Source organism: Prionailurus viverrinus, chromosome D4 (assembly GCF_022837055.1).
Source record: "Prionailurus viverrinus isolate Anna chromosome D4, UM_Priviv_1.0, whole genome shotgun sequence".
NCBI classification, from domain to species: domain Eukaryota; kingdom Metazoa; phylum Chordata; class Mammalia; order Carnivora; family Felidae; genus Prionailurus; species Prionailurus viverrinus.
The window spans coordinates 25,267,960-25,287,668 of record NC_062573.1 but is presented as its reverse complement, the minus strand read 5'-3'; the positions used below and the strand labels follow the sequence as shown (position 1 = coordinate 25,287,668).

At 37.8% G+C, this 19,709-nt stretch overlaps 1 protein-coding gene across 3 annotated transcripts in view; it reads left to right on the top strand.

Moving 5' to 3' along the window:
* The window catches only part of LOC125150876 (tomoregulin-1), a 126,879-nt gene that overhangs the window by 47,402 nt on the left and 59,768 nt on the right, over nt 1-19,709 (top strand). For all 3 annotated transcript variants that reach the window (XM_047831321.1, XM_047831317.1, XM_047831316.1), the window contains one exon: nt 19,260-19,369. In XM_047831321.1, the coding sequence (XP_047687277.1) occupies nt 19,260-19,369 (110 nt within the window). The remainder of the gene's footprint in view (nt 1-19,259; nt 19,370-19,709) is intronic.

Sequence of the window (19,709 nt, the reverse complement as noted above, 5' to 3'; positions counted from 1 at the left end):
AAACCCACATGGTGTAGGAAAAGGAGACAGATTTGGAGATCCTGACCCTTGCTAAGCAGCTGTGCTATTTGGAGCCAAGTTACTTAATTTTTAAAAATTTCCTCTTCTATTAAAAGACGGACTTGGATTTAATACCTAGCCTTCTTTCAAGGATTTATTGATATGTCAATAAATTAGGCTTATCAAATGAAATGTTTTCTAATGCTAAGATGCATTTGAATGACTCTGGGTCTAAAGCTAGAGTTTTAACTAAGTGATATTTGTAGATTCTTGTTATAACTATTTCTAGGATGAAAATCTGGGAGTGATTCATATGGAAAAAGATAATTTTTTTTAAGGAGTATAGAAATCCAGTGTGGTTTTCTGCATCTATTAATGAATGAATGCATCTTGAGATTTTACATAGTTTTTTTTCCTAGTTGCTTTTGTTACCCAGGTATTTCCCCACATAAACCGAAGTTTAGTCCTTCATAGATTTGAGTTTCAAAATCTAAATGCTGGTCTTGACTCCCTGTTAATTTTCATTTTGAATTTTGGATCATTTCAGCCTACTCTGACCTTTTGGAGCCTGATTCTGTCAGGTTGTTTGTCTTTTGGGTCACTCAGCATCGTGGCCCTTGCACGTCTGAAGACCAGGTCTGTGCTTTATTAAATTAATAGAAGATGTCTAGATCATGGGAAAAGATACCACTCTGCGATTTTTTACTCGAGACTTCCTTTCAAATGGGTTGATGTTGATACATTAATCAACCAGATGTTCAATCGGCTATGCACGCTTCTGGTAGGGTTGAACAGATTTTTGAACTTCTGCTGTTCAACATTTTCTCATTTTGTTCACTAGCCTATTATTTAAAGATTCTGTCAGATCATCTTGTTAGAATCAGTTATGTATATGTATCATCCTCTGTTTTTCCCATTTTAGTGATCCTATCAAAAAGCAAATGTTGTATAGCCTGCCTTAATAAAGAGCCCATAGTGGCTTTTTACTTTTTATTGTGTTCAAAAACTTACCTACACATTCTAGACTTTTTCAGGGGATACATGGCAAGTTTACCCACTGATGTTTTCCTGGATCGGCATTTCTCTTTTTTTGAAAACTGAGAGTTTTCTTCGTTTCTGGTCTTCTGGCATCTTGTCATCTAAAAGTTTTTCAGTGTCGTAGAGTGTAATTTGTTTATATCAGGATGCAAATTCTTTTGAACTAGCTCCATATTCTGTTACTGTCCTTTCTTCATTGCACTTACCTGAGATGTTAGCTTCCTTTTATCAGAGTTCTGCCCTTCCCAGTTTGAAGATCATGGTCCTTGATGAAGATTACCAAAGCAAAGAAGAAACTGAATGGGTCTGTATTTGTCCTTGTCATCTCTTGACTATTACAACATCTTCCCAAAGCAGTGGACCTTTTGTTTATTTCTTCTTGTTCTAAACACACCTTTTTTTATTGTTCTCATGCCTCGAGTCTTCAATCATTCTGGACTTTATAATTGTTGCTTTGGTCTTCTATTTTTTTATTTGTACTTATTCTTTGAAAATTTAACTTAATCAAAAATTTCCCTGTTCATCCAAAGAGAAGAAAGTTGGGAAATACATGATTTACGTGAAGAAAGATGAATTTTGAACTTGAGAGACCAGGTGACCTTAGACATGGCATTCTTTTCTTATTTGCAACATGAAGATAATGATGGTTCTTTTTGACTCTAGGGTGTTTGAGGAGAACAGTTGAGGCTAAATGTGAGCATTTTTGTCTTAAGGAACGTGGTTAAAGGAGTGGAAAAACATACTGAGAGACCAATAAGTGGCATTTGGTGATAGATATAAGGTAGAGAATTTGGATTGGATTTAAAAAATGTCACAGAAGTTAGAAGTGGGTCCTCTGGATTGTGATATGGTGGTAAGGATGGTATGAATGGATGGTGTAAACTTCATATTAAGAGACATGCCTTGTTAGTGGCAATTCAGGATTTGGGGGCCAAAAAGTGAGTTTTTTCAGTCTGTTTGGAATCTTCTAGATCTCTGGTATGTAATATGTGGGTATTTAATAATTTATTTATTGAACTTGATTGAATACCAGCTTAAGGTACTCTACTATGCTAGATGTTAAGGGAAATAAATGAGAGGCCATCCCTGCCTTCAGGGGCTTTATATTCTAACAGAGGTAGTTAGTTAGCCTCTTATAAATCTATGTGAAGAAATTTCTATTTAATACATCTGGGCTTTCTCTCCTACCCCAGTTAATAAGCTGCTTATTGAACACTGACAGCAATGGGATTTTTTAAAAGATACACAATTAAATATACTCACAAAGTTGTACAACCATCATAATTATCTAATGACAGAACATATTCATCACCTCAAAAAGAAAACCTTTACTCCATGTTCCTTTCTTTCCACAACCCCTGACGAATGCTAATCTACTCCGTCTCTATGGATTTGCCTGTTTTGGACATTGCATTTAAATGGAATTATATAATATATGGCCTTTTGTGATTGTCTTCTTTCACTTAGGATAATATTTTCAAGGTTCATCCGTGTTGTAGCATGTATCAGAACTTCAGTGCTTTTTTTTTCTTTTTTTTACAAAATATTTGAGTCTTTCATAGCATTTTATTTTTTTAATTTACATCCAAGTTAGTTAGCATATACTGCAACAATTATTTCAGGAGTAGATTCCTTAATGCCCCTTACCCGTTGAGCCCATTCTCTCCCTGACAACCCCTCCAGTAACTCTCTGTTTGTTCTCTATACTTAAGAGTCTTTTATGTTTCGTCCCCTTCTGTGTTTTTATATTATTTTTGCTTCCCTTCCCACGTGTTCATCTGTTTTGTATCTTAAAGTCCTCACATGAGTGAAGTCATATGATATTTGTCTTTCGGAACTTAAATGCTTTTTATGGTTGAGTAATATTCCATTGTATGGATACATACCACATTTTGTTTATCCATTCATCAGTTGAGGGACACTTGAGCTGTTACCACTTTTCATCAATTATGGACAATGCTGCTATGAACATTCATGTAGAAGTTTTTGTGTGGACATATGTTTTCAACTCTCTTGAGTGTATACTTAGAAATAGAATTTCTGAATCACCTGATAACTCCATGTTTCACATTTTGAGGAACTCCCAACCTGTTTTCTAAAGCAGCTGTACCATTTTACATTTTCACCAGCAATGTGTGAATGTACCAGTTTGCCCATATCCTGGCCAACATTTGTTACTGTCTTTTTGATTATAGTCAACCTTGTGGGTGTGAAGTTGTATATCAACGTGGTTTTGATTTACATTTCCCTAACAACTAATGACGTTGAGCACATTTTCATGTACTTATTGGCTATTTATATATCTTGTTTGGAGAAATGTCTATTCAGATACTTTGCCGGTCTTGATTTTAACTTTCTGGATTAGACATTCCCTTAGTAAACCATTCTAATCGATTCCCACAGCACACAGATGCTCAGGCTGGTAGATTAACTCTAGTTTGCCCATGTATCATTTATTTCTTTGCTTACCAAGAAAGAGTCAGTTGTGTTTGTTTTCAAATTTATTTATACCAGTGGTCCTTTGAGTATAAATTAATAAAAATCTCTCAGATTGGTGCAATATAAATGTAAAATGTTGTTTTTTATGAAATACTTCAGAAAGAGTTGATAAAGATGAGAGGCTGAGAGAATTGCCTTTCAGTGAATTTGACTGTGGTCAAGACAACTGAAACAGATTGGGGAAATCTTACAAATCTCTGGAAGGATTCTGCTCCTACAAAATTTTGCAGGTATTTTTAAGTCTCCCTTTTACTTTAAAGGAAGGGAAAGTGGACATTGTAGATAGTAGATTATGGGTGTGGCTTATCCAAGAAAGGAGGGAACGGCATTTTGTAGACCCAAAGGTTTTGGTGCTACATAGGAAAATGAATATATGTTTATATGTGTGAAGTTAAAAACAGTTAAAATGTTTAATTTTTAACAAAGTATGTCTTATTTTTAAATGATTTTCTCCTTTACAAGACTTTTCATTAATTGATCAGCAACCACTCATATATGTTTGAAAGGAGTTTTCACTGTACAAGTGTTCTAAGAAAGATAGTAGTACAGTGTTGAGGGCATGAATAATTCTGATTTGAAGGAATCAAAAAACAGTCTTCCCAAGTACATGGCACGCAGTTGGGCCCTATAGTCCCAAGCTGAGTAGAATGTCAGCTTGAAACACTAGGCACACTTTTGCCTGAAGCCTTTGCTGTTGATATTCTTTGCTTGGAAACTTCTTGTCCCAATTATTTATCTCCTCAGCTCCTTCAGGTTTTTAATGTCGCTTTCAAAATGATGCATTAAAATTGAATCTTTTTCCACCTTCCATCCCCTCTGCCCCTTTCCCACCTTAATCTTTCTTAATGTTTTTTTCTTGTGCCAAAGCACCCTTTCCTGTGTGACTTAACTATACATGTTATTATCTGTCTGCTCTGTGTAGCTCCATGAGGGCAGGGGTTTTTCTTTGTTTTGTTCACTGCTATATTGACTGTACCTAGTTAAGGGCCCCTTATATATTTACTTGTAGAATGAATTAATAACTGAATAACACAGAAACTGAGGAAATCTGGGAAGGGTAGGTGTTCTAGGCTGTGGGAATGGTGATAGAAAAGATGGGGAAGCAAAGGGAATATTTTGAGATACTGAAGTGTGGGGATTAAGGCAGGAGATGAGTTGCACATTGCCACATTAGTGGAAGGCCTTGAAGGCTGAGCTGAAGGTTTGGCACTTGCCTTGAAGACAGAGGGAAACTTACAGGATTTGAGCGACATCGTGGTTTTACTTTATTTTTTAAAGTTTATGTATTTATTTTGAGAGAGCGCGAGCACGTGTGAGTGGGGGAGGGGCTGAGAGAGAGGGAGAGAGAGAGAGAATCCATGCAGGCTTCAAGCTATCAGTGTAGAGCCCGACTCCGGGCTGGAACTCACAAACCTTAAGATCATGTCCTGAGCTGAAACCAAGAGTCTGAAGCTTAATCAATTGAACCACCGAAGTGCCCCTGGACTATTTGTTTTTATAAATATTCACCCACTTAAATGGGTGTAATTAAATGAAGTAATTATGATATTTGTGTTACCCTCCATCATCATCATATAGCCTTCTTTTTGGCTATTATGAATACTGTGAACATTCATATACAGATTTATGTGTGGACATATGTTTTCAGTTCTCTTGGGTTTATAACTAGGAGTAGAATTGCTGGGTCATTTGGTAAACCCTATGTTGAACATTTGAGGACCTGACAAATTGTTTTCCAAAGTGGCTGTGCCGTTTTACATTTTCTCCAGCAATGTGTGAGGGTTCCAGTTTCTCCATATCCTGCTCAACACTTGTTACTGTCTGTTTTTATTATACCCTACCATTTTCTTTTTAGTTCATTTCTTTAATCCCTCATTTCCCCTGTATATGTAGTTTCTTTAATGGAATTTTAAATTCTCAGTTTCTTTTAAGCTGGATTGGGAGATAATGTCAACCCATTTATCCTCTTCCTCCCCCTCCTCCCCCTTTTTTTCCTGGTTGGAAACATTGTTTTAACAGAGCTATTTTCGTTATTCCTACAATTAGTTCCATTATTAGCTTCTCTCATGGGATAAATGAGGCATTTAGGAGTTGGCATACATTCTCTTCTCATGCACTTTGAAATTGTTTGAATCTTAAAATTCCCTCAGTATTTGCTTTTAGTTTATTAGATGCTTTACTGTTAATCCTTTGTTACTATTTGAATATATTTCTTTTTTACAGGTGTCATGTATTTTTCATGGCTCAGCTGTTTCATCATTTTTTGAAAAGTCATTTCAGGTTCTGAAGTTCTTAATACATTCTTCTGCCTTCAGAAACTTTGACAGGTATTATGTTTTCAACCATAGCTCCATTTCTCTTATTTTTGTGCAGATATTCTGAGTTTTCTTTTCCATGGTTAAAAAGAAAGAAAAACCCATCTTTTTTGTTGCTGTTGTTGTTACAAAGGCAGCATTTATTGGATGTTAAACACATGAGGAATATGGAAAGATATAAAGAAGAAATCTGTGATGATTGCCATTCTCCTGTATAATATTTTAATGTTTATACTGAAATTGTTTCATTTTATACCAGAAAAAATTTGAACTTTTCTCTCGATTTCCCCTATTTGCTTTGTCATTTTTATGTTAACCTGGAGATCTTGTTCACAGGTTGGATCACCTTTTCGAATTTTTAAGTTCAGTTTATTTTGCATGGTCAGCTTTCATCTAATACTGCTTTGCAAGTATTATCTAAATAGATATCTATCCATGTCTAAACTGCTGATATTTCTTTATCAGTTTGGTTTATAGCCTAAATGATACGTTTAGATTCCCCATTGTTCACAAGACACTTTAGTCTGTGTTTAGTGTCCTGTGTTTGGTTTTTCATACTTTTTTTCTTTGAAGTGGTTTAAGGTATTTTTTTAGGTGGTGCTGTGTGTTTACCATTATTGTTCCCTTCTTCAAGTTCAGATCATAAGCATTTCCTAATTACAATTAGACCTAGTTGTGTGTGTGTGTGTTTTAATTTTGTAAATTATTTATTTATTTTTTAAATTGTTATCATTTCTTTTTAAAAAATATATTTATTTTTAATTTACTTTTGAAAGAGAGAGTGCAGGGATAGGGGGACAGAGGATCCAAAGCGGGCTCTGTGCTGACCACCCAATGCAGGGCTCAAACTCATGAACTCATGAGATCATGATTTGAGCCGACGTTGGACACTTAACCGACTGAGCCTCCCACGTGCCCCTGTGTGTGTTTAATTCTTCACTATTTTACAACAGTTTTTTGAATTTTAAGGTTGTGATTGTGTCGTTTTAAAGTTGTGGTTCAGCGCTTGGGTATCTCAGTCTGTTGAGCATCTGACTCGTGATTTTGACTCAGGTTGTGATCCCAGGGTGATGCTGAGCGCAGAGCCTGCTTAAGATTCTTTCCCTCTGCCCCTCTCCCCCCCACCCCCCCACACTCTCTTTCTCTAAAATAAAAGCTAAAAAAATGTTAAAAAAAAAAAAAAGTTTTGGTTTTAGTTGTTTCACCTAAAGAGGAAAAGTATCCTGTATAGTTTCCATTTCTCTTTTGTAAAGATTTCATTTACTCCTTGCAATCCAATGAGGGATTGTTAATACCATTTTTACTTAAGGGAACCGAGATTTGTGAGCGAGATTTATTTAGGGCTTGGCCAATATCATATAGTTATTTTATCAAATAATTGGAACTCCAAGTCTGGAACTCTTCTTAATGCAGCAGAGTTTTGTGAAGTCTTTTTTAAATGCACTTTGAAAATAATGTCAGATTCCCCAGTGCCAACTTTTAGCTTGTTTTATAGATTTTTGTCTTTGTGGGTGACTTCCCTGGATTCTGGCTACTGCCTATTCCACTTAGTGTTGTGCACACTAAGGAATAGTGGTTGAAAATTGAGCCAGAGGGGGATATTGTTGTGTTTAGATTTATTTATTGATATTTATTGATAAAAAAACTTTGATGGAGGAAATGTGTTAATTGTACCTACAAAAATCTTAAAATACATATGTAAACATGTACATGTTGTAAAATCTAAATTGGATTATAGCTCTGTATAGTTTTACAACCTGCTTTTCTTCACTTCACAGTGGATCTTGGTCTTTGGATATCAGTGTATATGTTTCTAGTATCTACCTTAATGGCCACGTAGTATTTCATTAATAGTTTATTTAACTAATTTCCAACAGATGGATGCTTAGGTGGTTTTCTACTTTGCTGTTATAAAAAATGCTGCTGGGGCGCCTGGGTGGCGCAGTCGGTTAAGCGTCCGACTTCAGCCAGGTCACGATCTCGCAGTCCATGAGTTCGAGCCCCGCGTCAGGCTCTGGGCTGATGGCTCAGAGCCTGGAGCCTGTTTCCGATTCTGTGTCTTCCTCTCTCTCTGCCCCTCCCCCGTTCATGCTCTGTCTCTCTCTGTCCCAAAAATAACGCTGAAAAAAAAAAATTAAAAAAAAAAATGCTGCTGTTAACAATCACCTATGCATTCATTTTTGTATGTTTTTCTTCTATCCCTGTTATAATTTCCTAGAAATAGAATTGTTTAGTTAAAGGGTAAAGATTATTAAAACTTCATTGTTTATTGCCGCATTATTCTGTGAGAGGTTCTACCAATTCACACTTAAAAAAATTTTTTTTTAATGTTTACCTTTGAGAGAGAGAGAGAGAGAGAGTGTGCGCGCACACAAGCAGGGCAGGGGGAGAGAGAGGGAGACACAGAATCTGTAGCAGGCTCCAGGCTCTGAGCTGTCAGCACAGAGCCCCACGTGGGCCTCGAACCCATGAACCATGAGATCATGACCTGAGCCAAAGTCGGCTGCTCAACCAACTGAGCCACCCAGGTGCCCCCAATTTACACTCTTATAGTTGGTTTGAGCGCTCATTTTCCATACCTTCTCCAGCAATGGTGTAAAAAATTAAAAAACAAACAAAAAAAAGCTAACAGTATAGCACTTATGATGTGTCATGCACTGCTTTGGGTGCTTTCCATATCTTTATTTAATTCTTTGCCAACATTATGAGATAGGTACTTTTATTATCCCCATTTTACAGATGAGAGAATAGAGGTAGAGAGTGGTAAATTACTAAGGTTACAGAGCTGATAAGTGTAGAGCCAGGGTACTGATCTTGGCGGTGGGTCCTAGGGTCCGTTTCTTAAACATCAAATTATAATCCCTGTTCATTTCTGTTTGTTTCATTTTTTTTCACAATTTAATAAGATTGTTTTATCTGATTATAAAAATTGTTTTTTATTGAAATATAATTCACAAAACTTAAAGTTTTGAAGTACACAATTCAGTGGTTTGTTTTTTTTTTTTTTTTGAGAGAGAGAGAGAGACAGATTGAATGAGGGAGAGGTGGAGAGAGAGGGAGACACAGAATCTGAAGCAGGCTCCAGGTTACATGCCGTCAGCACAGAGCCCGACATGGGGCTTGAACCCATGAACCGTGGGATCATGACCTGAGCCAAAGTCGGAGGCTTAACTGACTGAGCCACCCAGGTGCCCCAATTCAGTGGTTTTTAACATATTTAATATGTTGTGTAACCATCACTACTATCTACTCTGTAATTATAGAACATTTCCATCACCCCAAAAAGAATTTCCATGCCTATTAACAGTCAACCCCAACACCTCTCTGCCCCCATCCTCTGCAACCATGTAGACTTCGTGTCTGTATGGATTTACTTATTCTGGACATTTCATATAAATGGAATCATACAACATGTGGCCCTATGTGCCTGGCTTTGTTCACTTAACATAATTTTTCAAGAGTCTTACATGCACATATTTGTTTTATCTGATTAATTTTTTTAAAGTTTATTTTGAGAGAGAGAGAGTGAGCGCTCAAGCACACATGAGTACGAGTGGGGGAGGGGCAGAGAGAAAGGAGACAGAGAATCCTAAGCAGGCTCCACGCTGTCGCTCCATGCTGTCAGCGCAGAGCCCGATGTGAGGCTCAAACTCACCAACAGTGAGATCATGACCTGAGCCGAGGTCAAGAGAGGGACGCTTAACCAACCGAGCCACCCAGATGCCCGTCTTTTGTCTGATTTAAAAAGTAATACAAGTTCATTCTGAAACTCAGACAATTCAGAAAAATACAGAATAAAGAAGAAAGTTCAAATTCCACCAAGTGATAACTGTGGCTTGTATTTACATGTATATACCTTTCAGATTTTTGTATATAGGCATTATAAATTAGTTTGTGACATACATTTTAAAAAGTCTGCCTTTAAGAAAAATTTACTGTGTTATGTCAGGAAATAGGGAGATTCTTCATCATTCTTTTTAATAACTACAATGTAATAGTTTTTAGATCCACAAGAGGGAAAACTCACACAAGTTTGCCAAGCTAGTCAGAAAAAGGAATAGGAGAGAGTATTGCAGTTTGGGATCTGTGGTTAGTACTGGGTAGGGCTGGGAAGACCCTGAGTATCTAATACCCAGCTTGAGATCTGGATTTTTTGTTCTTTCTGATCCTGCAATAGACAGTCCTTCCCATCATTGCCAGAAGCAGAGGCATTTAGAATTGAGGCAGCAGGGAATGATTTTAGGTGTTGGGTGGAGGATTGACACTTTCAAAGTGGTGCTTAACAAAGGGTAGTTTGGCAGTAGTGTGTAGAACGGGATGAAAAATATCAGAGTCAATTAATTGGGTGGCATATGTAAAATTTTTTTTGTTAACTATAGCTTAGAGAAGTTTTAGTCATCTCTACCGTTAGTGCTTTTTAATATTAATGTAAACTACTTTTGGATTTGTATCATGAAATACTTAGTTTATTTTCCCTCATATCTTTATCATAGGGGATAACTAATATAATATGGTTAATTTAATAAACAAGCTGAAGAGAGTTTAATTCCTAATTCATCTTATTTGCTTGGACAAAAGCCATCATTTACTAAACTTACTGTTTGATTTTTACCCTGAAATGTATTTTCAGTGATTTGTGTCATTAAAGGTGTTCCTTAGATTGGTCTGGAGAAAGAAAGACAGAACATTTTTTGTTGTTTACCTACTTGTTCTAGGCATTGTTGCTTTTTAGTACATATCTATCATTATAATATCTAGGAAAGAGAAGGTGTTATTATTCTAAGAGGTGAAGAGCTAGCATGTGAACCTGGCCCTTGTTAACGTATAAACTAGTGCTTTGTCCATTATATAGGCAACCTCTCTTTGGGGCTGTGTTTGGAATCACATTGAGTTTTTTCCCCTATTAAGTATAACCAATATAGAAGCTTAAAAAGAAGGGAAAATAATCTATTGCTCAACTGGTATAAAGACAGTACCTTTACCATTTTGTTTTTTTCTGGCTGGGTTTTCCTATATGTGTTTTTTACACAATTATGGTCCACGTGTTGTCTTCTGCTTTTTCACTTGACATTTATAAGCATATTTCCATAGTGCCACATAATATATGCAGCCTTTTAAATAGCTCTATAATATTCCATGGCTGTACCACACTACTTCCTGGTGTAGGGTGTTTTAAATATTTAAATATTTCAAATATTTCTGCTGTTTTCAGTGTGGATATTGTGGACTTTGTCAGAGACTTTCTCATCAACAGTTGGATACAGGGTCAGGAACATGCCTGCCTTGTTTTGGGAGTGAAACCATCCAGCAGGATGTCTAGTCAGATTGGATTGGTGTGTTTTTCTGAAAAAAAAAAAGGGGGGGGGGAAGGTTTTCTCGAACACTGTTAACATATAGACTTGTGTATAAACCCCTTGAAATGAGGTTATTCTTAAGAAGAACAAGGTAAAGAGTTTCAACATGTCCTGTAGGGAGTCAATAAGAAATTAACTGGAGATGAACTAAAGATTCCCACATGTTGAGTACTTTGCATTCATTATAGGATGTTCCCCCTGCAGTGCTCTGAGGACTGGCAGTGACAGGTGAGATGATTTTAATAAGGTTGGGGGAAAGCAGGTTTGAAGACTTGAAGTGGTGTAAGTGAGATGAGAATGCTCAGAGAAAAGAAGCAAGACAGGACACAGTGGGATGGCTAAGAGCAGGACATTTTTATACATAGTAGGAATCCTCTTGTCCTGGTGCCTTAAGATTCTTGTAAGTTAGTTGGTTAATCAAGAAAGTCATTTAAGGGGCGCCTGGGTGGCCCAGTTGGTTAAGTGTCTGACTTCAGCTCAGGTCATGATCTCACAGTTCGTGGGTTCAAGCCCTGCGTTGGGCTGTGTGCTGACAGCTCAGAGCCTGGAGCCTGCTTCAGATTCTGTGTCTCCCTCTCTCTCTGCCCCTCCCATGCTCATGCTCATGCTCTGTCTCTCAATAGTAAATCAAAGTTAAAAAAAAAGTCATTTAAGATGGGAGTCACAAAAATGATTTATAAATGTGTGTAGAATTTTATGTGAACCTAAAAATATACATACATTTATCACTTTTTAAATTTTAATTTTATTAATGTTTTATTTATTTTTGAGAGAGTGTATGCAGCAGGGGAGGGGCCAAGGGAGAGTGGGATAAGAGGATCTGAAGCAGGCTTTGCATTGACAGCATAGAGCTGGATGCAGGGCTTGAATCCACGAATCATGATATCATGACCTGAGCCAAAGTTGGACGCTAAACTAACTGAGCCACCCGGTGTCCCTGGAGGCAATATATTTAGGTCCCTCTATTGAAATGAAAAATAGCCATGGTCAATGAGAAAGAATGAAATCTGGCCATTTGCAGCAGCGTGGATGGAACTGGAGGGTATTCAGCTAAGTGAAATAAGTCAGGCAGAGAAAGAGAACCATATGTTTTCACTCATATGTAGATCCTGAGAAATATAACAGAAGACTATGGGGGGAGGGGAAGGGGAAAAAAGTTACAGAGAGGGAGGGAGGCAAACCATAAGAGACTGTTAAGTACTGAGAACAAACTGAGGGTTGGTGGGAGTGGGGGAGAGCAGAAAGTGGGTGATGGGCACTGAGGAGGGCACTTGTTGGGATGAGCACTGAATGTTGTATGGAAACCAATTTGACAATATATTTAATATAAAAAAAATACCCATGGTAATGTGCAGAGCTCTTGGAGATTGCTGCTTATTTGACTTAATTTTCTTTATAGTGAAGAGAATGAAACATAAAGCCTTTAATCAAGGCTTTGGTCATCTTTGATAGTGGTTCTCAGTGGATGGTAATTTTCTTCCCAGTGGACATTTGATAATGTCTGAAGACATTTTTGGTTGTTACAGCTGGGATAGTCCTGCTGGTATCTAGTGGGTAGAGGGCAGAAATGTTGCTAAACATCCTCCAGTGAACAGGATAGCCCCATGCATCAAAGAATTATCTTCCCCAAGATGTCAGTAGTGCTGAGGTTGAGAAGCCCTGAATTCTATTGTAACATTTTGCAAGGTTTGTTCACTTTTGGCTCTCCATTGGTGTTAGCTATCTTATAAGATTCCCTTCTGTTTAATGGAGTGGTGGTAGAAAAGTCCTATCATTCTGGAGGGCTAAGGGGGTCCATTTTTTAATTAAAAAAATTTTTTTTACATTTATTTTTGAGAGACAGAGAGAGATAGAGCATGAGCAGGGGAGGGGCAGAGAGAGGGGGAGACACAGAATCTGAAGCAGGCTCCAGGCTCTGAGCTGTTCGCACAGAGCCCGATGCGGGGTGTGAACTCACAAACCGCAAGATCATGACCTAAGCTGAAGTTGGATGCTCAACCAACTGAGCTACCCAGGTGCCCTCTAAAGGGTCCATTTTGAACTGTAACCTGAACCTAGTTAGCGCTGCCAAAAGTTGGGGATTTTGGCTGCTCAGGTTCAGAGTGATTAGGGTTCCTTTCTGTAGTGTTTATGGTTTCCCAGCTTTGAGATCTTAATGAAAATTGAGACAGACTTTTTGTTTCTTTGTTTTTCTGAGAGAAGTTTTACATTTAGAGAATTGTGTGATGGGCACATTTGCAACCAGAGCAAAATATTTTTGTTTTGAGCCACTTTTCTGAGTGCTTCTTTGTGTAAAATATTTCTGTTTGGAGAATTGATTTTTGAGGGCCTTAGTAATGGCTCATCTTTTTTGCTGAATTTCCATTTTGGGTTCAGGAAGGCAGCTATGTAATCATCATCATCATTGACAGGTAGTAGAGTGCCCTCTTGATGCCTGGTATTGTACAGAATACTTGAAAAGAAGTAACATTCAGAAGATGATCCCAAAATAGAATTCCTTCTGTACTGAGTTTGAGCTAAGGCATTGGTTCTCAAATTTGTGATAGAAATTGGAATAGCAGGAAGTCATGTTCATGATAAATTAATTTTATCATGTGGACTGGAATGTACCACCAAATTATTTAAGGTTTTGGCTTAGAAATATCTATCTTAATTAAATTTATATGCAGTCATTATGTCAGGATTATGTTTTACTACGTGTATCAGTGACCTGACCAATGGTGGCTTAAATGATAAGGGCTTTATTTATTTATGTGTTTATTTCCTATGACAGTAAGTCTGGATGGGTGAAATCCAGGGGAGGTGTGGTGATTTTATAATTCTCTCTTTCCACACTCTTGCTCCTGTCCTTCTGGTCTACCATCTTTAGCTTGTAGCTTTCGTCATCATATATGTAGGATGGCTGCTACAATCTTAGGCAAGGGTTTTACTCTCCAGGCAGGACAAAGAATGGAAGAATGAAGGAGGAAGGGACAGTGCTTACATATGGAACTATGGTACATTGCAAGGGGGTCTGGGATATACAGATTATTTAGCTGAGCATCTTGCTTCCTTGAACAAAGTTGGGGTTCTTTTACAAAGTAAGAGTAGATCCAGGGTAGGCAATTAGCTGTGACTGCCACGATAACAAAACAACTTAAAATGTACATTCATGAGCTTGTGTTCTCATAAAACACTGTTGGAGTTTTGTTTATTAATATTCTTTATTTATTTGAGGAACATTGGTTTTGTTGACAACTATCAAGGAAGTAATCTCAGATATTGAAGGTTTAAGAAATATGTGAAAAACTTTTAAAATGAGAAAATTCTTTCCATTGACTTTTTTCCCCTTGCAAATGAGAAAATGAAACTCTTACTTGATTTTAATGTACATTAAATGTATATTTAAGGTACAATGTAATCTAAGAGAGCAGTTTTCATAAGGACCATGGTTTGGGAACCGCTGGTATTCATATTTATGTGTACGGTTTATTTATTTGTGTCTCTACTTTCACTTATATTGTTTTCCTAGATAAGAACATTCTCTTTCAGTATTGTATGGTGTGGGCAATTAAAACATTATTTATTAAAAAAATTTTTTTTTAAATGTTTAGTTTTGAGATGGAGAGAGAGACACACAGAGTGCAAGTGGGGGAAGGGCAGAGAGAGAGAGGGAGACACAGAATCCGCAGGAGGCTCCAGGCTCCGAGCTGTCAGCACAGAGCCTGACATGGGGCTCGAACTCAACAAACTGCAAGATCATGACCTGAGCCTAAGTCAGATGCTCAATTGACTGAGCCACCTAGGCACCCCGAAAACATTCTTTATTTTTAAATGTTGTTTCTAAATTCTGTGTAATGATCCTGTATTTTTTTTTTTTTTAAGTTTATTTATTTATCTTGAGAGAGAGAGAGAGTGCACACACTAGTGGGGGAGGGACAGAAAGAAAGGGGGGGAGAGAGAGAGAGAGAGAGAGAAAATATCCCAAGCAGGCTCTGCACTGTCAGCACAGAGCCCAATGCGGGGCTCAAACTCATGAACCACAAGCTCATGACCTGAACTGAAATCAGATGCTTAACTGACTGAGCCACGCAGGTACCCCTGTTTTGTTTTTTTTTTTTTTTAAATCCTGTGGTTTTTTTTTTTTTTAATTTTTTTTTAACGTTTATTTATTTTTGAGGCAGAGAGAGACAGAGCATGAATGGGGGAAGGTCAGAGAGAAAGGGAGACACAGAATCTGAAACAGGCTCCAGGCTCTGAGCAGTCAGCACAGAGCCCGACGTGGGGCTCGAACTCACGGACCGCGAGATTGTGACCTGAGCCGAAGTCGGACGCCTAACCGACTGAGCCACCCAGGCGCCCCTAAATCCTGTGTTTTATAATCAGCAAAAAAGTCTTACTAATTTTTCAAAGTCAGTGCAAGTCTTGACATCCTTGACCCTGCATCCTCTGCCTCAAATCCATTTTTATCCACTTCTTTTTGTAGAAGTTTATTTTTTATATTTTTATTTAAGTGATCTCTATACCCCATGTGAGGCTTGAACTCAAAACCCCGATATCAAGAGTTAGATGCTCTTCTGACTGAGCCAGTCAGGCAGCCCTTTATCTCCTACTTCTTGAAACTCCTAGAGCAATTATAGCCTGTACAACAGCATTTTCTCCTTATAGACTATATTGAACGCATTAGTAATTGTTCCATATGTTAGCAAGATCACAGGCTCCCTGTTAATATTTTTCTGTGTGCCCCAATTTCTTAGCATAGTAATAGATATATAGTAGATACTTGTTTCCTGATCAACTAAATCACATTTAACGCATTAATACACACAAAAATATCATGAATTTAATAACAGGGTAGGCATAAAATGAAACATGACTAATAGCCAGAGTAATCAGAATTTCATGACTTTTGCCCTCACCTATTAATGTGGAACCTCTAGCTTCCCCAGATTGCTCTCCCTCCAGGTTTATTCTTGGAATCACCAAAGGGTGTTTCATGTGGGCTCACTAATGTATTCTGGCCACTGCCACATGGCACATCTTTTTCCTCCTGCCATGTTTGCTGCCCCTAGATATCAGAGGTGTATCTCTACGCCTGATTATCTCTTTGGCTTTGTGCCATCCTGCCAGGTGTGGTGCTGATGCTGGGGCTTTTGAGGTGTCCCAGCCTTTTTTCTCCCCCGCTATTCTGTCTTGTGTGGACATCAAAGCAGAACTCTTTATACCTTGTTGTTTCAGAGCTTTCAGCGAAAGCTGCTATTTAGTTTCTCACTGTAGCTCCTCTGTTATGTTGAGTTCTTGGGGCTGGGCTGGGGGAGTAGTCCAAGTGATAGACACCATCTTGTGCACAGGACCACTCCTCCTGTTCAAGCTCTGTTTATTGAACCAAGCTTTTCTGCCTGTCTTTAGTAAGGATGATTATTGTCCTAAAATGTTTCTTAGTCCTTCATGCAAATAGATGCTTTGAAAAAAAATTGTTTTAATGTTTATTTTTTTTGAGAGAAAGAGACAGAGCGTGAGAGGGGGAGGAGCAGAAAGAGAGGAAGACACAGAATCTGAAGCAGTCTCCAGGCTCCAGCTGTCTGCACAGAGCCGGTCGTGGGGCTCAAACTCACTAACTGTGAGAGCATGACCTGAGTCGAAGTCGGGCACTAAACCGACTGAGCCACCCAGGTGCCCAAACAAATATATGCTTTGAACAATCCTCAGTCTCCAGAGATGTGTGCATCTTAGTATCAGGGGTTGTTTAGGTTCTAGATTTCAAGGCCATTGTATAATTTTATTTATTTATTTGTGGGGTGGGTGGGGAGAGGGGCAGAGTAAAAGAGAAAGAGAATCTCACGCAGGCTCCATGCTCAGTGTAGAACCTGGTGCGGGGCTGGATCCCACAACCCTGGGATCATGACCTGAGCTGAAATCAAGAGTTGGATGCTCAACTCACTGAGCCACCCAGGCACCCCACTGCCATTGTACTTTTAAAATACAATAAGTAAAACATACCTCAAAGATTCTCAAGCCCAAGTAGCAAGTCAGAGCTACTCAGACCATGATCTTGATCCCCCCCCCAAAAAAAAAATTTATCCCTGTTTTATATGTCTGATTGTATTGGAACCCAGTGTAAACCTTAAGGCTACAAAGAAAAGGAGGAGAAATGCACTCAATTTTATTTCTCAAATTGTACAATTCTTTTTATTTCTATGGCCCGTAAAATTGACTAAGCCTGTAGTTGAACAAAAATATTATGCATTGTTATCCTCTTCTCCAAAGCGGTTCTTTATTAATATTTAGTTAATCTTCCTTGGGTTTCAAGATGTACATTAGAGTGTATTTGGAACGGCACCTTGTGCAAATTCCCAGTAGGAATGAGGGTATATAGAAAAAAAGCAAGCCCCACACTTAGGATTGAGTCTCAAGTACTAATGCAGGTCATCAAGGAGGAGATGGATTAGTAAGCAAAAATTGGGAGATGAGGGGAACCAAGAACATAGAGCCTCCATAGCCAGACAGCCAAGGTGAAAGGAGTTAAAAGATGATCATCTGTGCCTGAAATAGTTTGTGAAACAGTGAGAACAACAAAATAGCTCTAGTAGTTTCCTGTTGTTTTAAGTTTCAGCTCATGTCTTTTTTAAACATGTGAGTTTCATTTAAGGAAAAGAAAAAAGTTTTGTAACCTATAGTTACATAGATGTATACTTAACCTAGTGTGCAGTGCTTGGTTGAGAGTGGTTATTCAGATAAGTACTGTGGACTCCTTGGGTATTTAGGTACTTGACTGCCAGTTCCTTGGAGGGTCAGTTCTGAGGAGTAGGACACCCAAGACACCATTGCAGAGCAGTGAGAACAAACGGGGCAGAGAGATCCAATGAAATGTCACCAGGACAGATGCCATTAGATACAGAGACACTGGACTCTGTGTCTCTGAGTCCACTGAGTCCTGCTTTGAAATCTAGAAATAGAAAACAATGGAGGAAGGGGGAATGCTGGAGAAATGCTCCCTGAGATCTGTTTGCCAAGACTTCATCATGATCTAGAGGTTCAGGAGACCTTGTGCCCTTCCCAGGGTCCCTCAGTTACTGAGTGACAGAGTCAGAAGCTACTTTAGGCCATCCTGCTCCCAGACTTCTTTCTTTACCTGTACAATGGAATGGGTTTTCAAAATAATCATTTATTTATTATTTGTTATTGTTGCTATAATTTTATTGTTTGTTGTTTGTTGTTATATGTCTCATTCCTAATAGAATATAAAAATTGCATTATAGTGGTTTTTACTTACTTCCATATGATTCTAGGTAGCTTAATTTGATAGTTCCAGAGCAAGACCGATGGTCTTGGAGCAGGAGCAAAATGGCCACAGAATGCTAGTATTGTTGATTGGAGCTACTTCCTGTGGTAGAGTGAAATTAAGTCATTAAAAAATTTTAAGAGTGAGATTTTTAGTCTTTTTAATTCTGTGCACATAAATGCTCCATATATATCAATTGTATGATATTCAGGTTTACTTTAGAATTCTTTTCTAATTAAATTAGTTGGTCTAGAAAGAATTATGTTCACCTGAAATTTATTTAGGTACCAAAAGAATTAAGATTTCTTCTAATTATTCTTATTCTCCTTAAAAGTAACTTAATCACTAGAAAAATGATCTAAGGGAGTGCCTGGCTGGCTTAGCCGTTAGGGCATGCTACTCTTGATCTGGGGGTCATGAGTTTAAGCCCCACATTGGGTGTAGAGATTAGTTTTTAAAAACCTATTAAAAAATAATCTAAGATATTAAGACAATGGTAAGAAAACTGTCTTAAGCTGTTGGTAGCCAACTAGAAAAATTCTGAGATTTACCTTTGGGAATTCTGTGAAATCCTGAAATTTTGAGTTTTATTTTGGTTTGGGTTGCTTATTAGGCATATTATTATGCAAGGTTCTCTTTGGGGAATTTTGAACATTTTGTGTCCTTGCTTTTCGTATGTTATGCCTTGTTACACTGTGAATGAGACGATGAACACATTTTAAGGTTTTTTTTCCTTTTATATATGGACATTTGGATACAAAAAGACATGAAACATTTTTTTCTCTTTTTCAGAATTAAATGTGAGGGAGTCTGATGTAAGAGTTTGTGATGAATCGTCATGTAAATATGGAGGAGTCTGTAAAGAAGATGGAGATGGTTTGAAATGTGCATGTCAGTTTCAGGTGAGGAAACCAATCCTATTTTGAAGAATTTTACATTTTTAACATTTTATCATTCTACATTTTTCAAATTAAAAAGCTTAAAGCATCTTGAATCCCATAAAGAAGTTGGACTTCCCAGCCCACTGATTTTTTTTGTCAGATGAAATACTATTATTTGTACATTCTTTGCTTCTTTCTTTGAGTTAAGAGGGCAGACTGGCAATAATAGATATGAAGATGCTTTGAAAAAATATTAAAAGTTCTATTCAAATGTAAGTTCTACTTGTCACTGAAAAGAAATGAGTTTCTTATTTAAAACGTTGGCAATTTTCCCCCTTTCCTTCTCTTTCTAGTTTTTTTG